General features: G+C 40.0%; 1 protein-coding gene across 1 annotated transcript in view; it reads right to left on the bottom strand.

Annotated features, from left to right (window-relative positions):
- LOC135207258 (DNA-binding protein RFX2-like) overlaps positions 1-27,034 on the bottom strand; it is a gene marked incomplete in the record, with an annotated part of 462,694 nt that overhangs the window by 182,412 nt on the left and 253,248 nt on the right. Inside the window, 1 exon segment of the mRNA XM_064238912.1 lies at positions 15,068-15,193. Coding sequence (XP_064094982.1) covers positions 15,068-15,193 — 126 coding nt within the window.

Here is a 27,034-nt window from a genome sequence, read left to right as displayed (position 1 = left end):
GTGATTATGTATAATCCATGCATCTGCTACACTACCTGCACCCTGACTGCCATTGCCAACACAGTTTCCAAGTGCAGAGGAACTATAAAGACTCTTCTACTGCCACTACAGCAAATGAGAAAAATTCCACAGTAATGCAGTACTGTCCGATTTGGTATGTGTTGAAATATTTCTAACAGCACCACACTGAAAAACTTACATTTGAGAGAGTGAGAGAGATAAATACTGAACATTCCAAGAGCCTAAACTTCCATTCTTTGTACATACTAGTCGACCCCCACTATTCGCAGACTCACGATGCACGGACTCGCCTATTCACAGATTTTTCTTAGGACTGCATATACCCATTATTCACGGAAAATTCGCCTATTCATGGTATTTTTCACTGAGAAATATTCACAAACTACTACTGTATTTTCATATTTTCACGACAAAATGCATTTTTTGTGATAAAACTATTAAAATACTTAGGTATAAGCATAAGCATTTTCAGAGGGTTTTTCTAAGCATATTTATAGGAGTTTTAAGTATTCACGGATTTTAGCTATTTGCGGGGGGTCTGGTATCCATCCCGTGAATGCGGGGGTCTACTGTACTATATTTTTGTGTTTTCAGCACATTATACTTATCAGGTATGTGTGCAAATTCTTTCACTGGGTATGTAAAGTACTAAATATATATACAGTAGTAAAGTACAGGAGAGAGAGAGAGAGAGAGAGAGAGAGAGAGAGAGAGAGAGAGAGAGAATGTGGTAGAGTACCAAGTGTTTGCACTTGAATTCAAATACTCGATGTATTTCCATGTAAGTAACTGCATTCACTTGAAGTTTTTCAACTTTGTTGCAATTGACATTTGCAGCTTTACAGATCCAATATCCTCACTCAAAAAATAAAAGTAAAATTTGTATGAATAGTAATGTATGAATAATAATGGGGTAGAAAAATTCTGAATGTTAAATGGCAAAATCCAGTTAACGTATACTGCAATAGAACTATCATTATACCTCTTTTTATGTTATGTACTTTTCAGTACAAATGCATACACATACATGTATTGTAGTGAACACGTAATTTCCTTTCATCGCAGTGTATAGCAATGTTGTTGATCATTTCACTGGTTTTTTCGCAAGTGTTTGCATAATCTCTATGCTACCTGTGCAACTGATACAAATGTTTTACTGCATTGATGAATGTCAACATTCTGCAATACTTGCTGCTTTGTTTATGGGTGTTATTGGTTTATTACAATATTGTAAGCATATGACAGGCTATAGTCTGGAAAGATTAGGTTCAACATATGTTTCCAAAAACATACACAAGAGCACTGGTCATAGTATGTGTATCGTAATACTGACTAAAATCATCCAAGGTTCATGTAACATGACAAATTACCTGAAGACATTTATCCAACAACAGCTCAGTAACAATAAAGAAAACTGTGTCTAGCATTTAAAATGATGATAGTAGAATCAGAAAATATTTTGTAAGAAATAACTTGAGTTACAAAAAAACAACCTTGTTAATTATGTGGTAGAATACATTTTGATGGAGTACTGATCCGTCACTTTACCAGAAGGTGCCTAATGCACAGCTTAGCTCAACAGACACACACAAGACTTTTCAAGAGCATGCCCATACCACTAAACCAGAACATCAGTGAGTGAATATGCTACCTCTTACAGAGAGAGAGAGAGAGAGAGAGAGAGAGAGAGAGAGAGAGAGAGAGAGAGAGAGAGAGAGAGAGAGAGAGAGAGAGAGAGAGAGAGAGAGAGAGAGAGAGAGTATAAAGGAATAGCTATGCTTACTTCTATTTGATACTTTCATAAAAATTTTATGAAATACCATAAAATATTAGTCAAGTCACAACAAACTTTTCCTACAGTGTTCTTTATCAATCAGTCTTAGTTCTCCCCTTCCTTTCATTTATCTAGGATGGAAGGAGTCTATTTTACTAGGGTGGTGAAGTGTGTGTCATTCGCCTTCATTTACTTCATTTGATAATGGTTACCCACTAAAAATTCAATACTGCAAAGTATAAAAACTCAGTTTCACAACTAATACAGTCACCATGCCAAAGGCAATAAAACTAAAAACATGGGGCTTTAAGTGCAAGTTCGGCAAGTATAGGTGCATGCCTCTCTTGAGAGTTGGCTGAAAAAATAGAAAGGCTAGAAAAGTCAATACGGTAAAATAAAAAGATGAAATTCAGAAAACGAATGATCTTACGAGTAATCTGGAGAGGCTTGAGTATGTAAGCAAAATAAAGAAGTAGATAAGAGGAAGAAACATGAAAATTCCATCTGCAGTAGCAATGATGATAATACATAAGAAACTATTGAAGGTTTAGAATAGTAATGGTTTAGAAGAGGGTGATAGTGAAAACAGCAAGTAATACAAGCAATCCTAGAAAATTGAGGGAAAAGTTGAGGAGCTCAGTATGGTGATGTTAGAAGATATTGAAGGAAAGGAAAGGAAAGGCAAAAACAAGAGTTTCCAGTAACAAAAAGAAGAAAAGCAACCAAGGAAAAGGACAAGGTATTAGACTAAGTAACAATTTTGGAATGTTATAACTGTAAGATAGTACATCTAATTGGGAACTCAACAGACACTGACTAACAAAATAACTCATGTTTGCAAAGCTAAGAAAGTGGTTCAGGTTGTTGTCACTGGACCTTTACAGTATTGTAGCTCAGACAGGCAGTTATTACTGACTTTCACAACATAATCAGGTAGAAAACAGTGAACCTATAATCAAGGACTCAGAGCATTTAGTCAATAAAGTAGCAAAGAAAAATGTGAATGCTAGTTATTACACCTTCTGCAAAGTCAAGGGCATTAAATTAATGAATGAACAAAGTACTTATCAAAAAATAGAAAAGTATTGTAATCAATAGCAAGTAGAATTTTAAGACATGCATAAAGTACTTGCCACCAGACTGTCAAATTTAAGTCAATAATGTGAATAATATGATATTGTTAGTATACAATAAAGTTTTGTACATACTTACCCGGCAGATATATACTTAGCTATAGTCTCTGACGTCCCGACAGAATTCAAAACTCGCGGCACACGCAACAGGTAGGTCAGGTGACCAGCCCACTCCCGCCGCTGGGTGGCGGGAATAGGAACCATTCCCGTTTTCTAACCAGAATTTTTCTCTTCCACCTGTCTCCTGAGGGGAGGCTGGGCGGGCCATTAATCGTATATATCTGCCGGTAAGTATGTACAAAACTTTATTGTCATACTAACAATATCATTTTTGTACATGCAACTTCCCCGGCAGATATATACTTAGCTGATTGACACCCTTGGTGGAGGGCAAGAGACAGTTACATACTAATTATTTATGAATATAAAAAACAGGGAAACAACATACGTTGTAGGTATATTAACAAATACAACCTTGGTTCCTACCTGATATGGAAGAAGACTTCATTGATACTGTCTATGAGTCTGCTTGCCATCAGAGTTTCAGAGAGGATGAGACCTGTGACTGATAACCCTTTCGGATCATGCCAATGGGGGCTTACCCGCTTACATGGCAGAGCCTTTTCTTGGATCGTACCAATGGGGGCTGACCCACTTACATGGCAGAACCTTGACCTGTATCATACCAACGGGGGCTAACCCTCTTACATGATAGAACTTTAGGTATTTAAGACACTACAAGGAGCATAACGACCAATCCCGATCACCTGACCACACTAACATGTTAGCACTACGATTTGAAAGGGGTCAACTCCTGCACCCTCTTTCAATCGACCAATAAAACGCACCAACACCATTAAAAACCCTAACCTAATAAAACTAAAAAGGATTGGGTTCAGCTCCCTGTGTCCCAGCAACGAATCCGCAGATACGTACGCTCCTAGAGTAAAGCACTTGTCGTACGTCACTTGAATGTCTCTCAAGTAATGGGATGCAAAGACCGAATTGCATCTCCAAAAGGTTGACTCCACTAGTCTGTATCGACAAGTTCTTGTGGAATGCCAAAGAGGTAGCGACTGCTCTTACCTCGTGAGCTTTAACTCTAAGAGGTCCAGTTGTTCTTCTTTACACGCTAAATGGGGCTTCCTTGATTAGCATCTCTGATGAGACGCCTGAGCATTTTTTAGAGATCTGTCTTCGGGATCTCTAACTGAGCACAATAACTCTCCTTACTCCCCTTTAGTTCGTTCTTCCTTTCTAAGTAGAACTTAAGGCTTCTAACTGGGCAAAGCGCCCTTTCTCGCTCTGTACCTACTAGAGACGAAAGTCCTTTTACCTCGAAGGTTCGAGGCCAAGGTTTCGAAGGGTTTTCATTCTTTGCCAAAAACATCGGTTTGAAGGAACAGAACGCCGAGTCGTTCCTGAAGCCAACATTATGTTCTAAGGCTTGTAGTTCGCTTACTCTTTTCACTGAAGCTAGCACGACCAAGAATAAAGACTTCCTTGTCAGATCTCTGAACGTAGCCTTACAGAGAGGTTCGAATTTGGAGGTCATTAAGTACTTTAGGACACATCTAAGTTCCACTAGGTGCTCTAATCCCTCTGTTCTTTGATGTCTCAAAGGATTTTATCAGATCATGCAAATCTTTGTCTTCCCCAATGTTAAGGCCTCTATGCCTGAAGACTGAAGATAGCATACTTTTATAGCCCTTAATTGTAGAGACTACTAGATTACATTTCTCCTTCAAGTAAAGGAGGAAATCAGCTATATCTGTCACAGAGGTACTGGAAGAGGATATCTTCTGAGCCCTACACCATCTGCGAAACACATCCCACTTCGACTGGTAGACTCGAATAGTAGATGGTCTTCTAGCTCTTGTGATCGCTTTCGCAACTTCTCGAGAAAAGCCTCTCATTCTGACAAGTCCTTCGATAGTCTGAAGGCAGTCAGAGCGAGAGCGGGCAGGTTTTTGTGATACCTGTCGAAGTGGGGTTGTCTGAGAAGATCGCTCCTGTTTGGGAGAGATCTCGGAAAGTCTACCATCCATCCCAGTACCTCTGTGTACCAGTTTTGCGCTGGCCAGAACGGGGCTATGAGGGTCAGTTTGGCTCCCTCTGCTGCTGCAAACTTCCTTACTACTTCCGATAAGATTTTGAACGGAGGAAAAGCATACCCGTCTATTCCGGACCAATCGAGGAGAAGGGCGTCCTACGAAATCGCCCTTGGGTCGGCGATCGGGGAGCAGTAACTTTCCAGCCTGTTGTTCCAATGGGTGGCAAAAGATCTATATTTGATCTCCCCCAGAGGTTCCATAGTCTGTTGCATACCTCCTGATGCAACGTCCATTCTGTAGGCAGTACTTGGTCTCTCCTGCTCAGAAGGTCGGCTCTTACATTTTTGTCCCCTTGAATGAATCTCGTCCGGAGAGTGATTCTTCTCTCTTCTGCCCAAAGCAGTAGTTCTCTTGCTTTCTTGTAAAGGGAGAACGAGTGCGTCCCTCCTTGCTTCTTGATGTAAGCTAGGGCTGTTGTGTTGTCCGAATTTATCTGCAGGACTGAACCTGAGATCTGAGCCTCGAAGTGTATGAGAGACAGGTGAATCGCTGTTAATTCCTTCATATTGATGTGCCAGGACACCTGTTCTCCCCTCCAGGTGCCTGACACTTCTCTCGTCCCTAGAGTGGCTCCCCACCCCGCATCTGAGGGGCGTCGGATACAACACTAGCCGAGGGTTCGGAACGTGAAGGGATACTCCTTCGTTGATCCTGCACGGATTCATCCACCAACGCAGGTCCTCCTTTATTTCCTTCGTGATCTGGAAGGAATCGGACAGATTTTGGGATTTCTGATCCCAATGTTCTCTTAGATAGAACTGTAACGGACTTAGGTGAAGACCTTCCTAGAAATGACTGTTCCAACGAGGAAGGAAAGGGTCCCCACGAAAGACTCATCCATTCCCTCGCGGAACATTGTTCTTTCTCTAGGAAGGTTGCTACTTTTTCCAAGCAGCGGTTCTGTCTTTCCTGTGATGGAAACACATGAAAACCCCGAGAATCCATCCGAATCCCCAGATAAACAATGTTCTGCTGGGGAATCACCTGGGATTTCTCGAGGTTTACCAACAGTCCCAAGGACTGTGTTAACTCCAGTGTCAGCTCTAAGTCCTCCAGACATCTGACTCGCGACTGTGCTCGTATCAGCCAGTCCGTTCTGATAAAAGGATATTCGAATCCCTTCGAGATGAAGCCAGTGAGCCACATTTTTCATTAGTCCCGTGAATACTTGCGGGGCTGTTGATAGTCCGAAGCATAGGGCCCGAAATTGAAATACTCTTCCTTGAGCCATAAATCTGAGGTATTTCCTGGAAGACGGGTGTATTGGCACGTGGAAATAAGCATCCTGCAGGTCCAGGGATACCATCCAGTCCCCTGGACGCAGGGCTGCTAACACCGAGGCTGTCGTCTCCATTGTGAACTTCCTCTTTGCTACGAACACGTTCAGGGCGCTCACGTCCAGAACTGCCTCCAACCTCCTGAGCTTTTCGGAACCAAGAACAGGCGATTGTAAAACCCTGGGAAGAGAGATCTTTTACTTCCTCTATGGCTTCCTTGTAAAGCATCTGCTCCACGAGATGTAGACGGGCTTGTTTCTTGACAGAATCCTAGTAGTTTGCTGTTAACTCCCTTGGAGTTGTAGTTAAGGGAGGTTTTTCCCTGAAGGGGATTAAATATCCTTTCTTTAGGATGGATAGGGACCAGGCATCGGCACCTTTCTGTGCCCAAGGTTCGTAAAAGTTTAGAAGCCTGGCACCCACTTTTGTCTGGAGGACCACAGTCTCACTGGGTCTTGACGAACGGCCTTCGAGAAGACCTTCCTCTCTTCTCCGGTCGTCTACTTCTAAGAGAAGATCTTGGTGCAGACCTTCCCCGAAAGGGCTGCTGGAAGGGAACTTTCTCCTTCTTTGCAACCTGAACAGCAGGTTTTAGCCTTTTAGCTGACTGGGCCAGCAGGTCCTGTGTGGCCTTTTCTGATAAAGTCTTTGATATATCCCTCACTATTTCCTGAGGAAAAAGGTGACTAGAGAGGGGCGCGTATAAAAGGGAGGATCTCTGCAGAGGTGAAACAGATTTGTTAAGAAGGAGCTAAAACACTGCCCTCTTCTTCAATATACAGGATCCAAAAGGGATGCCACTTCATTGGAGCCATCCATAACCGCCTTGTCTAGGCAGGTTAATACACTGCCCAACTCTTCCATGGTAACGAAGTCTGGTTCTTGAGACTTCTTGGCTAAAGCTCCCAAAGCCCAGTCCATAAAGTTAAAGACTTCGAGAGTCTTGAAGAGGCCCTTGATGAGATGATCAACCTCACACATTCCCCAAGAGGCTTTTGCAGAGTGCAGAGAGCGTCGTCTTGACGCATCTACAAGAGCGGAAAAGTCCGCATCAGAGGACGAAGGGAGTCCCAGGCCCATTGGCCCCTTGGTGTCATACCACATACCTGGTTTCCCCGTCAGCTTAGAGGGAGGACAAGAAAATACCGTCTTCCCCGCTTCCTTCTTAGATCTGAGCCAGCTCTCGAGACTCTTCAGAGACTTTCTCATAGAAAGAGTAGGGGTCATCCTAACGAAGGAGGAGGACTTCGACATTTTCGTACTGGATAATAAAGATCCCGGAGAAGGGGGATCCGACTGGCGTAGCGAGTCTCCAAACACCTGCAACAAAAGAGAAGCAAGTCTCTTATAGTCCGAAACTCCTGCATCTTTGGATATCTCTTCATCCGAAACTTCTTCCAAAAGCGATGCAGGAGAAGAGGGCTTTGCCTTTTCAGGAGACCGATCCGTAGAAAGAAGCCTTTTTCTTTCGTCCTTGTTTCTATCCTCCTTCCTGCACGAGTCCTGGAGCTTCCCTATACACGGGCTTCTGCTCTGCTCCTTGCGTCTGCTAGGAGAGGCGCTTGCATCCTGAATCAGACGCCTGTGAGGCGAAGAGTGCCTGCTAGGAGAAAGGAGAACATCCTGTTCCTGGCGCCAAGAAGGAGAGGCGCTTGCGTCCTGGTGAGCGCGCCTGGGCCAAGAAGGCGAGGCGCTTGCGTCCTGGTGAGGCTGCCTGGTCCAAGAAGGAGAGGCATTTGCGTCCTGATGAGGACGCCTGGAAGGCGAAATGCGCCTGCGAGGAGAAAGGAGAACCCTTTGTTCCCGTCGTCCAGGAGAGGAGACGTTTGCGTCCTGGTGACTGCGTCTAGCAGGAGAATAGCTCCTTTTCCCTTTGCGTCCATCCGGAGAGGCGCTAGATTCTCTCCTATCCCTCCTGGGAGGCGAAGAAAACTTGTCCAAATCTCGGCGCCTATTCGGCGAAACTCTTGCGTCCTTAGAAGGATATTTAGAAGATCCTACGGGACTCCTGATTCCTGGGTACTTCCCAGAGGGAGAGGGTTGTTCCTTCGGGAAATGTCTAGAGGACGAACGAACGCTCCTTCCTTCTTCGCGGAGCTCTGAATAGAGAGGGGCTCTCTCTCTCCCAGAGCTCTTAGCCGCACGAATTCTCTCACGAGAAATCCGCGAATCAGGCTCCTGATACTTGCCATGAGAGGCGAATTCGTCTCTAGCAAAACTCCTGGGAGAACTCTTGCTCGTAGGGAGTTTCCGATTCCTGTCATATGCGACTGAAGAAGGTCTCGCTGGGGACGAAAACCTTTCAGGCGAGGAGCGTCTGCTAACGCCAGGGCGCCTACTCTCTGAGGCTCTCCTAACAGAACTCTTGATGGGAAGAGAAACGTCTTTCTTCCTAGAAGAGCCTTCAGAAAGAACTCCCACTAAGGCAGACAACTGCTGTTGGAGTCCTACCAAGACTTCCTTCGTCTTGTGTGAGAAGTCTTCCGGAGAAGAGACAGGAGATCTCGTAGCTCTCTTCTTACGAGCAGGCGAATACTCCGGAAAAGGCTCAGGACTGGAATGCAACGCTTCGCTTGCTGGCGTTTTCCAGGATCTCTTAAGAGGACGCGACTTAGAGGAAGAACTCCATCCTCTTCTTGGAGACGAAGAGTCTGAGTCCGAAAAGCACTTCCTGAGGACGCTTTTGCAGTAGCTGTCCTTGGCAGCCTGGGAAGCGGCTACAGGATCTGCCGAAGGGACGCCTGACCGTTGGGAATACTCTACATCCCCCTTGCGGCTTTCGACATTCCTCCTCCCTTGGTCATGGGAGTCTGAAAGAGGTCTAGGCCTAGGAGCAATGCGGAGTCGGTCAGACGCCCCCTCCACTTCACTGGGGACACTGCACAAATCACTGCACACATCACTGCGCTTACCTGTTCTCCTTCATTGCTTGCAGTTGCGATTTCAAGCTGATTATTGAGGCTCTCATTGCAGCCATTTCCGTAGACGCATCTACAGGTTCGCTGCTGGGGGAAGGGGCTGAAACCAAACTATGAGCAGGTGAATTACCAGAAAAGTTAGGAGCTACTTCCTGTTCAATAGAGCAGGATCTACTTGAGCTTCTGATGGAAGCCCTCCTAACTCTATCCTTCTCAAGTTTCCTTACATAAGAAGCCAAGGTCTTCCATTCCACTTCCGTTAAACTCTCACATTCCAGACAGGTGTTAGTCGCAGAACAATCATTCCCCCTACATTTTTTACAGACTGTGTGAGGATCCACCGATGCTTTCGGTAGCCTCACCTTACATTCCTCTTTCGCACACACCCTAAATACAGGTGCCACGTCAGACATTTTAAAGAGTATCCAAACCAAAATCAAAAAAACGGTCCACGATAAGCGTATGCCAAAACCAAAGATCAAAGTACATCACCAAAGGTCAAATAGATAATCCTCGGCCAACGAGAAAAGAATTCCAATGCAGGAGGTACCAACAACGATGTTGTTGCTACCGGCGACAGAAAAATTCTGGTTAGAAAACAGGAATGGTTCCTATTCCCGCCACCCAGCGGCGGGAGTGGGCTGGTCACCTGACCTACCTGTCGCGTGTGCCGCAAGTTTTGAATTCTGTCGGGACGTCAGAGACTATAGCTAAGTATATATCTGCCGGGGAAGTTGCATGTACAAAAACTCAGGTCTTTATAGATAACCTGCCATCTCCTAAAGTCCACGACATGACTTAAAAGTGGGAACCTACAAAACTTATTCACAAGTTTCGTAATGGAAACTAATAAAGATTATTTTCTAATAATGTTCACCCTATTAGAAATACAATGGAATTATTTACAGCACTAATGACTACAGAGAGCCCTAAAGCAGTTAGAATTAAAAAGTTTTGGATTCCCACTAACTAGAGATTCTAAAATACTATGTTGATTTACGAGGATAAAGCATTTTTTTGAAAGACAAATCAGGAAAAGGAGAGGATTTGTCTTACTCTACATTGAAGAATATTATTATTCAGTTGGCTGTGGATCAGACAGAAAATGAAACACTGGAAAAAATGATAAACCCACTTGACAAGAAGTTTTATATATACTACTACATACATAAATTGTCCACAAGCCTCCCCCATCAGTTAACAGAAAAATATGAAAATTTCTACATAAAACTAAGCAATTTCATCAAACTGGAAAGTAGGTGCTGCACATGCAAATGGTAAGCATTTAGACTTTGCCGCCAAGGAATATCTAAAGAATGTGTAAACACCCTCAAAGAAAAATACAATATATACCTAGATTTAGGTCAAATTACTGTGACCAATAGAGACTGGTGATGGAATTGAAAATGAGAGGTAGGCAGCAAAAAAAAAGAAAAAAAAGAAAAGAAAGAGGAGATCTAGAGTTAAGATTTGGGACCTTAAAGGTGAAAAGGGGACCAATTCAGGAGGACTGTGACAGAGAGATGGGAACGTAGAATTGAGACAGGGTTACAGAGTGGAAAATATCTGGGTAGACATGAGAGAAATATGTGTGGGGGGGAAGCAGGGGAATTGGTAAAAAGAACCAGTGGATATGGAGTGCTGAGAGGAGAAAAGTGGTAGTGGAGTGGAGAGGTCCACAAATCAACAAAAATAAAATAAAAAAGCATTGAAGGACTGAAACGGCATGCACAGGGTACAGAGGGACGATAGAGAAGAGATAAGAGATGTTAGCAGGCAGTGGCGGAGCTACTGGGGGTGCAGGAGGTGCAATACACCAGGGGCCACTGTGATTGGGGGCCCATCTGACCCCATCATAATGTCTTAGTAGTAGATTGATTTGGTAATATATTTGTAAATATGTTTAGGTTATAGAAATAAAGAAAATATAAATGATAATGATGATCATAGTAGTAATAGTAGTTTTTATTCTTATCTATACTATAGCATCATCATTAAAAGGCAATTAATTTTGTTTTTCATGATAGAAGCCCACTCAAATAATTTGCACCAGGGCCCATCATGACCTAGTTCCGCCACTGTGAGCAGGAGAGTAGGTATGGATATTAGAAGGGCAGCAGAGCAGTTGAATGAAAGACTAGGAACAAGAGAAGGAGAAAAGGATACCCAAAAGATTTGAAACTTGATGAAAAGACAGAGACAGGATTTGGGTAAATTGGGTGTCATCGAGGATAGAGATGGAAATATATAGCATAGGGATGAAGACATTAAGAAGATATGGAGAGAGTATTATGAACAACTTTTAAATACTGAAAATGAGAGAGAGAGAGAGAGAGAGAGAGAGAGAGAGAGAGAGAGAGAGAGAGAGAGAGAGAGAGAGAGAGAGAGAGAGAGAGAGAGAGCGCAGTAAATAAAATGAAGAATGGTAAAGCACCAGGTCCATCATTATTCCAAACTAAAATTATCAAAGTACCAGGTAAAGAGGGGGAGAAATGGAGGCTGGATTTAATAAAAGCTATATGGGAAGAGGGAGAAATGCCAAGGGACTGGGCAGAGAGTCTAAGGGTATATATATACACAAGCAGAAGGGAGATGTCATGGATTGTGGTAACTACAGGGGAATTAAACTAACAGAGCATGGATTGAAAGTTTACAGAGGATACCAGATGAGATTATGAGAGATTGTAGATCAGGAAACAGCAGTAAGGATTCATGAGAGGAAGAGGGACAGTGGACCCTATCTTCATAGTAAGACAGCTACAGGAAAAGAGGATAGAGTGAGCCACGAGCTCTATTTTGCATTTATAGACCTAGAGAAAGCATACAATACAATCCCAAGAGAAGTGATATTTAGGTGTTTGGGGAAGAGGAAAGTCCCAGAAAAGTTGGTTAGTTTGGTCAAGATGATATATCAAAGAACGAGTAGAAAAGTAATAGCAGCAGCTGAGAAAACTTTGAAGTTACTGTTGGACTACACAAGGTGTCAGCATTAAGCCCATTTTTGTTTGTCCTGGTCATGGATAAGTTGAGTGAAGAGATCAGGAATGAAGAGTTGTGGGCGTTGCTGTACGCCTATGATCTGGTGATTACTGCTGAAAATGAGGAGGACCTACAGAGAAGGGTTGGAGAGTGGCAGGAGTCTAGAGAGGGTTGGCTTCAAGGTGAATGTGAATAAAAGAGATTTTGGTGAACAGTCGCGAAGATAACAAACAGAATAGTAATATAAGAAAGAAGATGCTTGATTATAAAACAAGCAGAAAAGTTTAAATACTTTGGATCTACTTTAAGCCAAGAGGGAGGAAGTGAGGCCGACGTTGACAGTAGGATAAAAGCTACGTGGGGGAAGTGGAGAGAAGTAGCTGAAATAGTATGTGATAAGAAAATGCTAATCAAGCTAAAAGTCAAGATCTATAGCACAGTGGTAAGACCAGTGTTACTGTATGGATCGGAAACATGGGCTCAAGAAGAAATGAAGAAGTAAAGCTTGAGAGAACAGGGATGAGAATGCTGGGGTGGATTATGGGAATATTGCTACTTGAGAGATTGGAAAATGATGAAATAAGAAGGGCAGGGTTAGTAAAGATTACAGAGGTAATAAGAGTCACGATTGAGACAGTATGGGCATGTGTTGAGGATGGATGACAAGGAGGGAGTGAAGAGGGCTTGGGAGGAACCTATTAGAGGAAGAAGATTGAAAGGGAGACAGAGAAGTAAATGGCAAAATAAAATGAAGGAAGATATGGAGAGAAGAGGTTTGGTGGAGAATGATGCCTTTGATAGAAGGAAGTGGAGAAGGTGCATCAGGTAACCGACCCCTTAATGTAGGGATAACGGTGGGAAATAAGAATAGAGTGACATCATAACTTCTAATTTCCCATCCAGTATTTCCCCAGTTCCCACATACTCTTGAATGTTTGTGAATCACAAAAAGAAATCACCACACAGAACAGCATATCACCATGGAACCAAATTCACTGCTATTGATTTGGATGGTCATATAAAACACTTCCAGGGACTATAAAGCACTTCTTAAATATCAGAAGATTGTGCACAGAGTTGGGAAAGGTTGAGAACCCTGACTGCAACAATATGGAAGTATGGAGAGTCTACAACTGCAGATGAAACAGTACTTACACCCTGAGAAACTAGTATATGCCTGTTGGAATCCAATATGGGGCGAGACATTCATTTGACTTCAAGAACTTCCACATTACTGATGAAGCCAAAATCTTGAGTGCTGCAAGGCAAATTAGTCAGGAAGGCTTCCTGACATGACTGAGGATGACATAAAGAAACAAATAAAAGAAAATAAAGAAATCATCATCACTAAGGAACTCCGAGGGCTACTAATAAACTCTACAGAGAACAATGAAATGTAGAATGAAAAGAAAAGCCACTGGTTTGGACATGAAATTTTCAAGTTTTTCAATGTTACAACGTTAAAAAGAGCTGATCTTAAATAGTATCCTTTGATGGAAAAAAGCACCCTATCACCCAAGGGATAATAACATGCCTACAACCACTTTTTGAATGAAGCAAAAAGAAACAATTTCTTATCACAATGTTTTCCACTAAAGTGTGTAAGCAACCAATTATGCTCAAAAAGCCTGAGACCTCAATGTTTTTAGTTCCTGACATTGAAAAGGACCCTTCAAGATTAGCAGATCCTTAGTCCTAAACCTCCTTAGCTACTAACACTTGGCACTCTTCAAAGGTGTCAATTTTTTGTAATCAGATCCCAATTTTCCAGATGAAAACAACCCTTTGGACCTCTTGTCAGAATGTTTGTTTGCCTTATATATAACCACATACCTAAGGTGCCCACACATCCCACCACACTGGAATTACAGCACGCACCATACACCAATTACCTTTGCCTTTGTCAATCATCATCATCATAAAAAAAATCATTAATAAAAGAACAGGATTTTGGTGATTGTCTGCACGGAGAGAGAGAGAGAGAGAGAGAGAGAGAGAGAGAGAGAGAGAGAGAGAGAGAGAGAGAGAGAGAGAGAATGTAAACTTCCGATTATTATTCTTCATATGCATATATGAAAGAATTTGTAAGACCTGAATCAGAGAAAATATTAGGATAATGCAAAGTTACTTCTGGGGTTACATCAGTTGCAGAAGTACTGAACATATATGTAAAGCATTTTATGTCATCATATATTCCATGAACAAAACAGTATATCAACTGTATTAACAATGCACTTATGTTACTTTAAGTGCAGTATTACACAATATTATATAAATAATAAAAGTTGAAATAATTTACAAGACATCCTGCAAATAGCAGGAAGCATATAGGTCATGTATACATGTGGAAACAAACTATATGGGTATAGTGCATTTTATATAAAGAATTTTAATCTAAACAATTCCTGGTTTATGTGGGGCCTTAGAGCCAAACCTTCACATTAAGTTGAATACCCACTGTATTAGCATGAAAAACAATCACTGGTAGTGCAGATAGGTAAATTTGTTTTTTATTTGCATACTCAAGATAGAAAGGCCACTGATAGAATAACGAAAATCCTAAAGAACCTAAATGACTATGAGGAGAGAAACAAATATAAGATCTTTGAAATCCAGGAGCCATATGTTCTCATGCATTTTTGCCAGCAATGTGCAAAATATTTACTAAACAGTACATGAAATACAACTATTTGTGACATCCTTAGGGCATATACTTTATGTTCTTTCTCAAACAAACCATGCTACTAAGAATAAAATCTAATGATTTCCTTCATCAGCAAAACAACTGTCACTCGATCAAACCAATCAACCAGGAACACTATACTAATAGTTATTTTACTTGCATACTTACAGTCTGTGGGGAGGCTCGAGTTGTACTTAAGAGAGGATGAGCTTCTCCATCTACACCTTGCTGAATAACATATGGGCTACCACCTGAAGTTAAGATCTGCCCACTCACTGGACTATTTGCGACCTCCTGCAAAGCAATTATTCATACATGAATTTTACAAAATCACAAAAATCTTTAAACATTCACTGGTTCATACAATTAAAAAATATCAATATTTCTAATCTAAAACCAAGTCTCAGCATCAAGTCATAATATTCACTGATTCATTGTAAATTCAGCAACCACAGTAACAATAACCTCTTGAGAGAGTATACAATACAACATAATTCTATCAAAACACTATTGCTCAGGTAAAAAAAAAAAAAACTGTATATTTCTCAAAGCCTCACAGAATTTTATGTATTTGTCCATCTCTAAGGGTTCATAACAACTGTGAGTTTTGAGCAGTGCAATGTAGGCTGTACAAAAAGGTTCATGAAGAACTCTTTCAGCCATTGACAATAAAGTTAATAGCCATTTCGTTTTCATCCATTTCCTTTACTGTTTTTCCAAATGACTGAACAATTACAACCTTTTCTTCATTCAGTTTTAAATTTGGTACTTGTAAAACCTAATCATTTGATAAATAAGCATGACATTAAATATAATTTAGAATTACGTTGCTGACACAGGCAAGTGCAACTGACTCAGTGTTGGACCTAACGTTTTTTTCACTGATTAAGTGACTGATTATAAAGCTATTCAGTGCCTTTGAATCTACAATTGCCTTCAGAGACTAGGGGCTTTCAAGTTTACATACTCCAAAATATATTTATAATAAATAACTAAATACAAATATCAAAACTATAATTCATTACAAACTGGTTTTTAGGAAGGGGTAGGAAGGCATCTAACACTGCATGAGCATTTTAGTTTTGTTTTTATGTTTATGCTTTTTCTACATTTGATTAATTTTGTTGCGGATTTTTGTGGAACACATCATTCGCTTGTCTGTGGGGGAATTTTTACTAATTTGCAGATTTTTTTATGGGCCATATCTCTAAAATTACCACTCATTCATTTGTTTGGAGCAATTGTGTGTATTCACTAATTACTGTATTTTTTCATTAAAATATATGTATGTATACTGTGAGAGAGAGAGAGAGAGAGAGAGAGAGAGAGAGACGAGAGACGAGACGAGAGAAGAGAGAGAGATGAGAGAGAGAGAGAGAGAGAGATCGAGATAGAGAGAGAGAGAGAGAGATAGAGAGAGAGAGAGAAGAGGAGGAGAAGAGAGAGAGAGGAAGAGAGAGAGAGAGAGGCGGCACAAGAATATTTTACTATATTTATGGGAGATGGTGAGGACTAACCACATTTATATGATATAAATAAATCATTTACCTAACAATGAGTACTAATTTTCAAATCCAATAATAATAATAATAATAATGATAATAATAATAATTTTCAAATATAATAATAATAATAATAATAATAATCTAATAATATAATAATAATAATAATAATAATAATATTAATAATAATAATTGTACTGTAATTAAAACATTTATGCATTTCTTTAGTAAACAATGTGAAATTTTTAAGAAAAATTTAATTCCCAATCTTCTCTAAAAGCTGCAAAGTAGGGGGGAGGGTGAACCTGTCTAATACATATGTCAAATACCTTGTGGTCAAATATCTGACATATTTGACAGGTTCACACTCGTCCTAGGAGGTTGAATAGGGTAAAGATGCCCTTTTCCCAGATTAGTGAAGCCAAACCGGTAAATGTGTGTAAGGCAAAAAGCTCACTCACCTTACCCTCTCCATGACCGAATATCTGTTTCAGAAGTACATAGGCTCTCATATTATTGTTTTAAAGGATGCCTAGTTCGTGAGCTGCATATGGATGCACTCAAAGACTCGGCAAAACCTTAAATCTGTTGGTTACATTTCATTGGCAGGTTATAACTATTATTGCACATTTTTTTAAAAGCATGAAGACAGAGAACCAACACATAGATAACACTGGTTTACACAATTTTTTTTTTGCTCTAAGGCAAGGATGTAAATGGGTGTATTTTTACTAAATTTGATGTGCTGAATTCAAATTTCTCTAGAGTTTTGCTCTATCACCTCTAGTTTTTTTAACTTTCACATACACCCTTTTAATTATACTGCACATAAATTCAAAATATAACTTTTTTTTTTTTTGCTCTGAGGCAAGGAGGTGAATAGGTGATTTTTACTAATTTTGATAAGGTGAATTCAAATTTCTGAACAGCTTTGCTTTATCACCTCTAGTTTCTTGCTTTCACATATCTCCTTTTAATTATACCTCATTTAAAATTCAAAATATAGTGTGTTTATTACATCTGTTACAAAGGCATATTACAGAAAAAACAACAACGATACAGACCATTGATGGAACTAAATTTATTTGGATAATACAACACACACAAATCATAGTACAGCAGACAGTTAGAAGTGAGTTTTTTTGGATGATCTTGTGTACTTTGCCTATGGGTTGTCATGCAAGAGTATCCAGCAGAAGTCCCCCATTGCTGGGTTTCCACTTGCCTTGGTAGTTGCTCTCCATCTTAGTAATATCTTGGTGGAACCTTTCTCCATGCTCATCACTTACTTCCCTGAGGTTCAGAGGGAAGAAGTTGAGATGGGCATGGATTAAATGAATTTTGAGTGACATTCGGCATCCCATATCCTCATAAGACTGTAACAACTTCTCGATACACTCTTGGTAATCTGGTACCTGTGTGTTACCAAGGAAGCCATTGCAGACTGACTTAAATATTTCCCATGCTCTCAGTTCCTTTAAGGTAATAAGCTCCTCAAAGTCCATATCCTTCAGCACCTCTCGGATCTGAGGTACCTACAGCGCTGTTACAGCGCCATAATTCCAGGTTACAGCGTTGTAAAGCAGGTACGTCACTGAGAAATTGAGGTTAACAGCGCCATGAGGCACGAATCATAAGTCCGGAACGATGTAACTCGAACCTGCTGTAACCCGGGGACTGCCTGTACTCTATATTTCAAGTTCATATTCATGCTTCTAGGATATGCCATAGATGTATAATTGTATGTTCTATTTCAGAGATATTTTGAGTTTTTGCTATTATACTCTATCTTTTCAAGCTGCTAAATTTAGGAAGGTTTAGAAGATTTTGTTCCAAACCATTGTAAATAATGCTGTCACAAAAAGAAAAAGGACAGACATGGTCTAGTCTTTAGCATCTGGGTGTCATCTTAAACCGTTGGATAAAAATGCCAACTTTTGAGTGTAGTCACTGTTTCGTCCTCAAAGGAGTTACCCTCCATGATGTGTGCCAGTGCCCCATGGTGACTAGACTAATAGGTATAAAAAAAATACCTTTTAGCCTGGTCTTGTAGCTGGGTATTAAGCCATAGTGATAAGCACTATGACACATGATAGAGTATAATGAACTCAAAGACAAGAAGGCATTTTATCTCATCTTCAGCAAAGCTGTACCCAGTTTCCAACATCAAACAAAACCTGTAGAAGAAGTGGATATTGCGCATGTGCATTGGCCATCTTGCTTTATGATTGGGCCGGTTAAAAGACCAAGAACCATTCCCTTTTTGAGACATTTTGATCTCCTATTTTTTTTCTTCAGGGATCATGGAATCTCCAAAATTTGAAAGTTAAGTGCTTATTTTTTAAGAATTAGTGAAAAATATTTAGGTAACAAACTGTTGAACAAAGGTTTGTTTTGAATACAGAAACCGGCCTTTGTTTGTTCGTCCTTTGTTTAGAGAGCACATGGTCAATGTAACACATGATTCTTGCTAGCCTTTTAATGAAAGCGAGAATTGTTAAAGAATCTCATTCATTTTGGAAGTTTTGGCTAAAGAATTGGCTCACAATGTATTATTAATTTAGTTCATCTTCCCTGATAACGGTGTCACCAATTTCCTAGGAATTAGCCTACATGAACTATTAGCCTAGCCAATTCATTGCAAATAGTTTAAGACTATGGTAGCTACTGTTTGTAGACTGTAACTTAAGATTATATACCTAAAAGGTGATTTAAATAACCCTGATTAGGTAGTTACCTAATGTTTCTGTGATAAGTTCCTAGAAGTTGATAAACAGGCTACACTATATTCATTTTATATAGCCTGTATAGCATGACCTAAATAACCCAGGACTAGGCAATACCTAATGTTAGTGGTAAACTTTTTCTAAACACCCTATCAGACTAAATTGTTAGTCTAGACAATGTAACCTAAGACTAGAAAATTGGCAACCAGTGCCAGATGAGATAGTAGCCTACCTTTAAAGGGTACATTTTGAGTTATTGGTGTTTTAAACAACACATAACTTTGATGTTGAAGTTAATAATTCTGATTAGATATTCTAAATTAGGCCTAGAGTAAGTGCTAATTCACTTATATGGTAAAATAACCTAATAAAAAGGTTAGTATTGATAGGTTGGTATTATATAGCTTAGTTTATCTGTAACGCAACATACTAAAGTATTCTAACCTTAGCAAAATGTCTCAATTTGCTATGACTTGGTAGCCTAGCCTATATGTAAAACTACAAGCCAGTATATTCAAGGTTCATAAATTACTGGGTTCAATAAATAGTAACTTGGTTTATGACTATGTAGCCTAGCTAATCGATAAGGCTACATATTAGAATCTTGTCTAAAAAAAGTAGTAGCCTAAACAGATTAAGTAAGAATCCCTTTTTAAAGTGAATATCCTTCTATCAGCCTAGAAACAATATGCCTGAGTATCAGACAAGAGGGTAGGCTAGGATATATAATAAAACAATGAGATACTATATACGTATATATCAGGGTTTTGCTTATCCCTAATGTAAGCAGTAGCTTATAATAACTTACAAAAATGATTAGCTTAACATAGATTATACTAGAGATATTAACCTAAGCTTTATGAAAAAGTGGCTTGGGTTAGTTAAATAGGTTAGTCACAAACTAGCTTGAGTGGTTTTGGGTGGTATTATAACTAAAATTAAAGCCATGACAAAAGGGCTAAGTTTAAGTAATACAGACATAGACAGGTCTTCAAAGCTAACATAGATATTTTATAAAATGTACTAAAAATGTACACGTAGTCAAATTGACCTGTAAAATGAGATCTACTGTTAGTAAATATTTACAGGTGTCCATGTTTAAAAATAATCTATACAAATTAAATTTTCTAATAACAACTTGGTTTTTTCACTACAGGGCCATCTTAAGACATGACCCTCAGTTAAAATGTTCTGTAGCTGGTCCCTGTAATGATCAGGACAGATTTATTTGGTCACCCAGATATGTGCAAAATTTGTAGCATGCTCTTGGTAGCAAGCTTTAAGGATGAAACTGCACGTTTTAGGCTGTCTCAATGGGTTCTAGGGTTCAGCAAGGGTGAGGAAGGGGAAGATTACATCTATCCGGCAGAACTCCGACAGATCCATATTCGGGCCGAAACCCAGCAACATCAGTACCCACTACTCCCCAGGTTCATCCTGTGTAGGAAGTAGAGAAATCTTCACTTGGAGGGGTATTGCTTAAGGATTATGAGGTAGACATTGATACCCAAAGAACCTTGCTGAACCCAGAAGGATCAGGGACACAATTTTCAACTAGCCATGGGGGAAACATTACACAAGTAAGTCAATCCCCCATGCAGCTTTCAGAAGCTGATCAGGATCTTTCCCCAAAATGGGATACAAGGATCCACCTGAACCCACTGGAAATGACAAGTTTCAGAGGGTTTAAGTAATTCATCCAGGACCTCTTGCCCCTGGGAAACAGGCAGCTGCAGCTCAGCTGTAGATACTCAGTCAGGTTACACAAGCTCCCCCAAAAGGGATACTCAGTTTGTGGTATTTGATCAGTTATGTAAGGTAATAATGAGTATCATCAAAGATGCCCTTGCCAATGAACGGCAACAGATTATGGACATACTGTATGATTCTGAACAAGAAATTAGAGAAATCAAATCAGTAATGTATAAACCAAAATGTAAACGCTTTTCATCTTGCAACAGAATGGGGAGAGTGGAAACCAAATCTGCCCAAACAAGAGCTGTGAGTACAATCCCAACTGGAACCAACGAAGCGGCCAGTTTGGATTATGAGTCTTACAATCCAAACGTAACGGAGACTCCAAAATCCTACTCTGATACTGATAATCTGTGGCGAGATGCCTCGATGGCATTTTCTCTTTAGATGGTAAGTATCTCATCAATGAGAGAAAGACCATGATATAAGTTGCACATGCTAAGTTTAAATACAGGGCAGCATTTCCTAAATGTACCACCAGCCTTCTGCCTCTTCACATTTAAAATGATAAACCATGAGAAGGCACACTTTCAAAATTTTGTAATAACTAGAAAGCGGGAACCATTGGCAGAACTAAAACCATTTGCTTCGGTTATCTCAGTTTCAAAAAACTCCACTAAAGAATGGGCAATGCTTCAACTTCCTTTTGATAGGAAAAAACTCTCCCTAGATATTGCAATTCAGCAATTTGGTATCCCAATGCGAAAGATATCAGAAGATATGTCAGCATCAGAGTTTTGTGCTAGGACCCACTTCCTTAAGGCCTGGTCCCAATGACAAGAGGATGAAGTGAGGTTACAAATTTTCTTGGGATTCAGGCGTTCATTGTTATCCGCACCAGAATTGACCAAAATTGACAAATTTTCCACAATAGTGTGCGGATAAGAACAGTATGAATTACGGATATATTAAGGGATTTTGACAAAGGAAAAATCTATTTCTTGGGGAAGACCTGTGTCGCCCAGTGAAATGTTCCTTATAGCACTCATTTCTAGGTATAAATAAATGCTAAATATACCAGAGAAAAAAGCCATATGGAATGCCGGAGTTATTACCTCCGGCTCGCTCACCCTCATAGGGTGTCGGTATAGCACAGGAGCGAGTGGAAACCACTATCACAGATGCTTTGCCAATTAGATCTCTCCTCTCTCAAAATCCCCCTCTAGAGAGGTGCCGTTACAACGTCTACTTTCTGCTCGCTACTACTACCTCTGCCAAGAGCCCTCATTCCTGAACTAGCACTCATGAGTACGGAATGTCATCGCGGACTCACTGTCCAGGACAACTCTGCTGGAGTCGGAGTGGTCCCTGGACACAAAGTCATTCAATTGGATTTGCCAACAAATCCCGGGCCTTCAGGTAGACCTGTTCGCCACGAGGTCTCATCACAAACTTCCGTGTTATGTGGCTCCCAATCTGGATCCTCTGGCTCACGCCACAGATGCGATGTCCATGGACTGGAACAATTGGCAGAAGATTTACCTATTTCCGCCAATAAACCTCTTGCTGAAAGTTCTACACAAACTCAGATCTTTCAGAGGACAGATAGCATTGGTAGTGCCCAACTGGCCGAAGAGCAATTGGTTTCCTCTTCTACTAGAGTTGAAACTCTGTCCCAGACAAATTGTGGATGTATCATGAATAAAAGCGGCTGCCATTGTGGATGCCATTCCAGGAGGGCAAACTGGTAAATCGTGCTGAATGTATTGTGAATATTGCAGATATCTAAAGAACACCAACGTTATCCATTCACTAATTGTTTGCAAATCAGACGCAACACAAACACTTAATTCGTGACACATCTGTAATATTCGCAATATATTATTTTAATTCATGATATGGACATGATAGGGACGCTCTACATATGGTTTACATACTCAATACATACTCTCCCAGTCCGCTACCAAGCTGCAATTACCCGTGAGTTGCGGATAAGAGCGGATAACAGCGCATGTATTGCATATGTACTATTGCGGATGTCATCCACAACAAAATTTTGTGCAGCTCAAAACTCTTGGTAACAGAAAAAAAGCCTCTGCGGATAAAAAAAATTGTGGACATGTATGGATGTTGGCCAACTGATACAAGCATGTATCACGAATATTGTGGATGTTTAGCAAATATCAACCAATTTTGTGTGCAGTTCATCCTAAACACCAGTGGGACTTTACCTTTAGCATCTTAACCACTTCCTCCTTGCTAGAAGTTGCCACAAAAAGGCTTCCAGAAGAATCTAGGACAATTTTTGCTGCTGTGGCTAAAAGCCTTATGAGAACATTATGGGAAGTACTCTTTGACTTTTTAGATTGTCACATAAAAGGGCAAATGGAGGTATTGGAAAACTCCGACTCCCAGTGGGACTGCTTTATTACAGTCTAATGCCTTCTGTTGGGGCCTGTTTGAGGATTGTATTGTTATTCAAGTCAAAGAGCATGTACGACATTAAAATTGTACTTGTATGCTCTCCTGGGAAAAGATTTCAGAAAACAAAATGCCAGAAATTCCCCTTGACCAATCCAAAAAAGGCTTGCTTTGATAAAAAAATCATATAGGCCTTCAGTCACCTCCATAGTTCTCCTAATAAGCAGGTAGGTGGTCTGAAAGGACAGCTCCCTCAAAAGGGGCAACAACCTACTCAGCAGAAGGTACATCCTATTCACATGGTCCAAAAACTGTCTTATATAGTGTTTATCAGCATGGCATACTACCCAGCTACAAGACCAGGCTAATGGATATTTCTTTGATATTAGTTTAGTCTCCATGGGGCACTGGCACACACCATGGAGGGTAACTTCGTTGAGGACTTAACAGCGACTACCAAAAATAGGTTTTTCCTACGTCAAAACCTGTTTATAATTATCTGTATTTTCCGTAACATACAAACCCATGCTTTCATATACTGTAGTATAGAGTATACTTGCATTTGTTGTGCTGCCCATGGTCACATATGACCTGGAATGGCCTGACTCCTCAATTGTGCTCATAGCCGCATATGATTTCGCTCATGATCTCCAAGTTGCTTTCCATTTTGTGCTGTACTGTTTTCTGTGACTGTAGTGTGCACATGCCCCCATGGAGAAAGAAAGTAAGTTCCATCTCCGAGGAGCCCATGCTGAGCCTGTCTCTTTGTCCTCATTCAATCTCTCTGTCATCTTTCCCACCTCTTCCAGTGTCATTCGCAAAGGAATTGTTCGGGCCCACTTTAGGGCATATGGGAAGGCAAAGAGTGAAAGGAATCTTCCTGTGATTTCTGCAAAGCCTAGTCCATAAAAGGAAGGTTTGACACTTGCACAAACCTAAGATACAGGGAGACTTATCTTTACCTATTACCACATGATCTTAAACAATGATGGTGCTGGTGAGACAATAGTCTCAGTTACCAAGAAAAGGGCAAAACTTGACTCGATAGTCTGCTCTTCCCATCAGTCCCAGTACTACCAGAGAGTGGAAGACATCTGATGGTCGAGGGAATGGGCGATGAGAGACTTGCTGTTGGTGGAGTCCAAGGAGGTTATATTTATGGAGAGGCACTGATCCAAATTGAGTGAAGTGAAGTACCTACTGACCATCATTTTACATTTCTGAGTCACATGTTTGTGGATCAGTTGCGATCAGAATTTCGTTGTGAGAGGTTGTGAGATTCAATTTCTATTTACATTTAGGTTACTGAATGATATCTGAGCAGCATGTAAGGTTCAAGAAAAAAATACTAATTGTAAAACTAGCAGCCCAGCTCAAGAGGATCAGTAGCAAAATCGTTGCAGTTTTTCCCAATCGTATAATTCAAGAATTTCAAGAAAGCAAAACAACTCATGTGTACAAGCAGTCCCCAGCTTATGGCAGTTTCGGCTCACGACAATCCGAGTCTACAGCAGTTTTTCTGATATGTTCATAAAAAAATCCAGGCCAGCCTACGATGCTTGATCCAAGTTTACGACACTGCCAGCTTACAACATTCCAAGTTTATGAGGGATTTCAAATACTGGCAGTCCCCGGTTATCGACAGACTCGGTTATTGGCGAACCGGTTTAGTGGCACTCGTCTAGCACCATAAAACTGGCGATTTATGGCGCCATAACAGGCTGAGTTCTGATTATCAGCACCATAACATACCTAACAGAGGTCCCTTAAGGGTATCGGCGGCCTGTAATTTTGGCGAAATTGGCTCAAATTCGTGAAAATGAGTTATCGTCATATTTCCATACATCTGGATCCCGGCCATTGCCCACACGTAAGATCATATCATACGAAGCTTTTTAAATGGTTTAAAGGCAATCCAATTTAAAGGCCACATCCAAGTAGAATTAAAGGTCTGGTTAGGGATGGTTTTACTATTTCATTTTCTATTCATTCCTTAAGTATTTGAGTTTCTTTTCATAGCATTTTGTTTCGTATGCCGTACAATATGTTTTCCTGATAAAGATGGCAACTCTTCCCATGACTGAATAATGCGAGCCACTTGTCTCGAGGGAGAATTCTTGTATTTTTTTTTATGCAATCGTGTATTTGTTATTTTCAATCAATTGCAACACTTCCTCAGACTTTTAGACATCAATTGTGTTTATATATACTACTAACATGCCAAAAAAGAAGTTTAATAAACGAAGGGAAGCAAGCTCTCATAATATCAAAACTTATCTTGAAACTAAAAGTATAGAGAGCTAATGTAGCTTCTGACATGTCGCCACCTGCCATGTGTGCTGAAGAGATGCCAAATACTTCCTATTATGAAGCTCCGAGGGAAATCTATTATTCCTTTGCACAAATATATCAAGATGATGATGATGATGGCACCGACGACTTTGTTTTGAAGTTATCGGATGTATGATGGAGGAGGGGAGGAGAAGAGATGAGCATTTTCAAGATGTAATTGCTTTCCCTGATGTAGCAGGTGATGTCAGTATTTTATCAGGAGCCAACCTAAGGAGTTTTTTTTTTATTTTTGATTGAAAGTTATATGGACTGAAAAAGAAGACGTTCTGAGTGTAACGCAATGATGGAGAAATAGTTCATTACCATTGAGAGCTCTAAAAGACGCTTTTAGTTCGACGTACTGCGGGCAGTGGGACAGCAATATAACACTTGAAATTGATAAAAACAGTTTTGATGTTGACTTGAAACTAACGTGTAAGTGTGAGGTGCCATCTGAAAGTGTGAAAACAGAACATATCGGTGAAAGACAACAGCTTCATTATATATCAAAAACATATTGCTGCAATAGAACATAATATCGGCTATGCACCAAGTTCATTGCTGCCTATATGAGAAAAACGACAGGAGAAAACCTGAAAGGCCTTCAGATGAAAGAGAAGACCAGGAAACGAAGCGGTCTGCTATGCATTCCAGAAAGCAAAGAAGCAAAGAACATCAAAAGGAGGATATGAAGGAGGGGATCATTAGCCTTCTAAAAACTTGGCAGCACAAGAGTAGAGTGGCGTTCTACGATAACCCCCCAAAAATATATAAACTATTTTCTTCAAGTGATAAATGTTTGTTTTTTTAGATGGGAATAATATCTCTTATAAAAAAGAAGGAAACGGACGCCATGTAGGCTTTTCCAAGAAACTTTATATGCTTCTGAAAGCAACAAAATAATTGGTTAGCAAACTTTAACTGCGTTTTTCTCAAAAAACATACATTTTCTACATTCAAAATTCTAAAAACTCCCTTATTTATGAATGGATTTTAATAATCTAAAAAGAAATTGGAATAAAGATAGTGAGAGAACACATCGGCAAATTTATTTTTCTTTTTTTTTCTAAAAAATTTTTTTTACCAATATCTAATACATAATTTTAGGGTATTTTTTATTGAATTTTTTTAAAATATTTTTTTAAATAGCACACATCACAATTGGACTTCTGAGTTGCCGTTTTAATTTGATAGGTATTAAACTTTCTGCTATTACTTTTTTCTTTAAATTGAATGATAAATAAGGAAGGAGATACACTTTAAAAAACAAATAAAAAATGCTATGTTTTAAAGATATTTGTTAAAAAAGTGTTTTTATCTAATTCACCTGAAATTTTGTGTGCATCTTTAGTCAAACTAGAGGTAACACCTGTGCAAGTTTGAACACCGTCATTCAAAATTAACCCCCGACCCCGCCGATACCCTTAATGGTGCGTATTGTGCCATAAATTGCTGAGATT

The sequence above is a fragment of the Macrobrachium nipponense genome, chromosome 32, assembly GCF_015104395.2.
Source record: "Macrobrachium nipponense isolate FS-2020 chromosome 32, ASM1510439v2, whole genome shotgun sequence".
NCBI classification, from domain to species: Eukaryota; Metazoa; Arthropoda; class Malacostraca; order Decapoda; family Palaemonidae; genus Macrobrachium; species Macrobrachium nipponense.
This window is presented reverse-complemented; position numbering and strand designations above follow the sequence as displayed.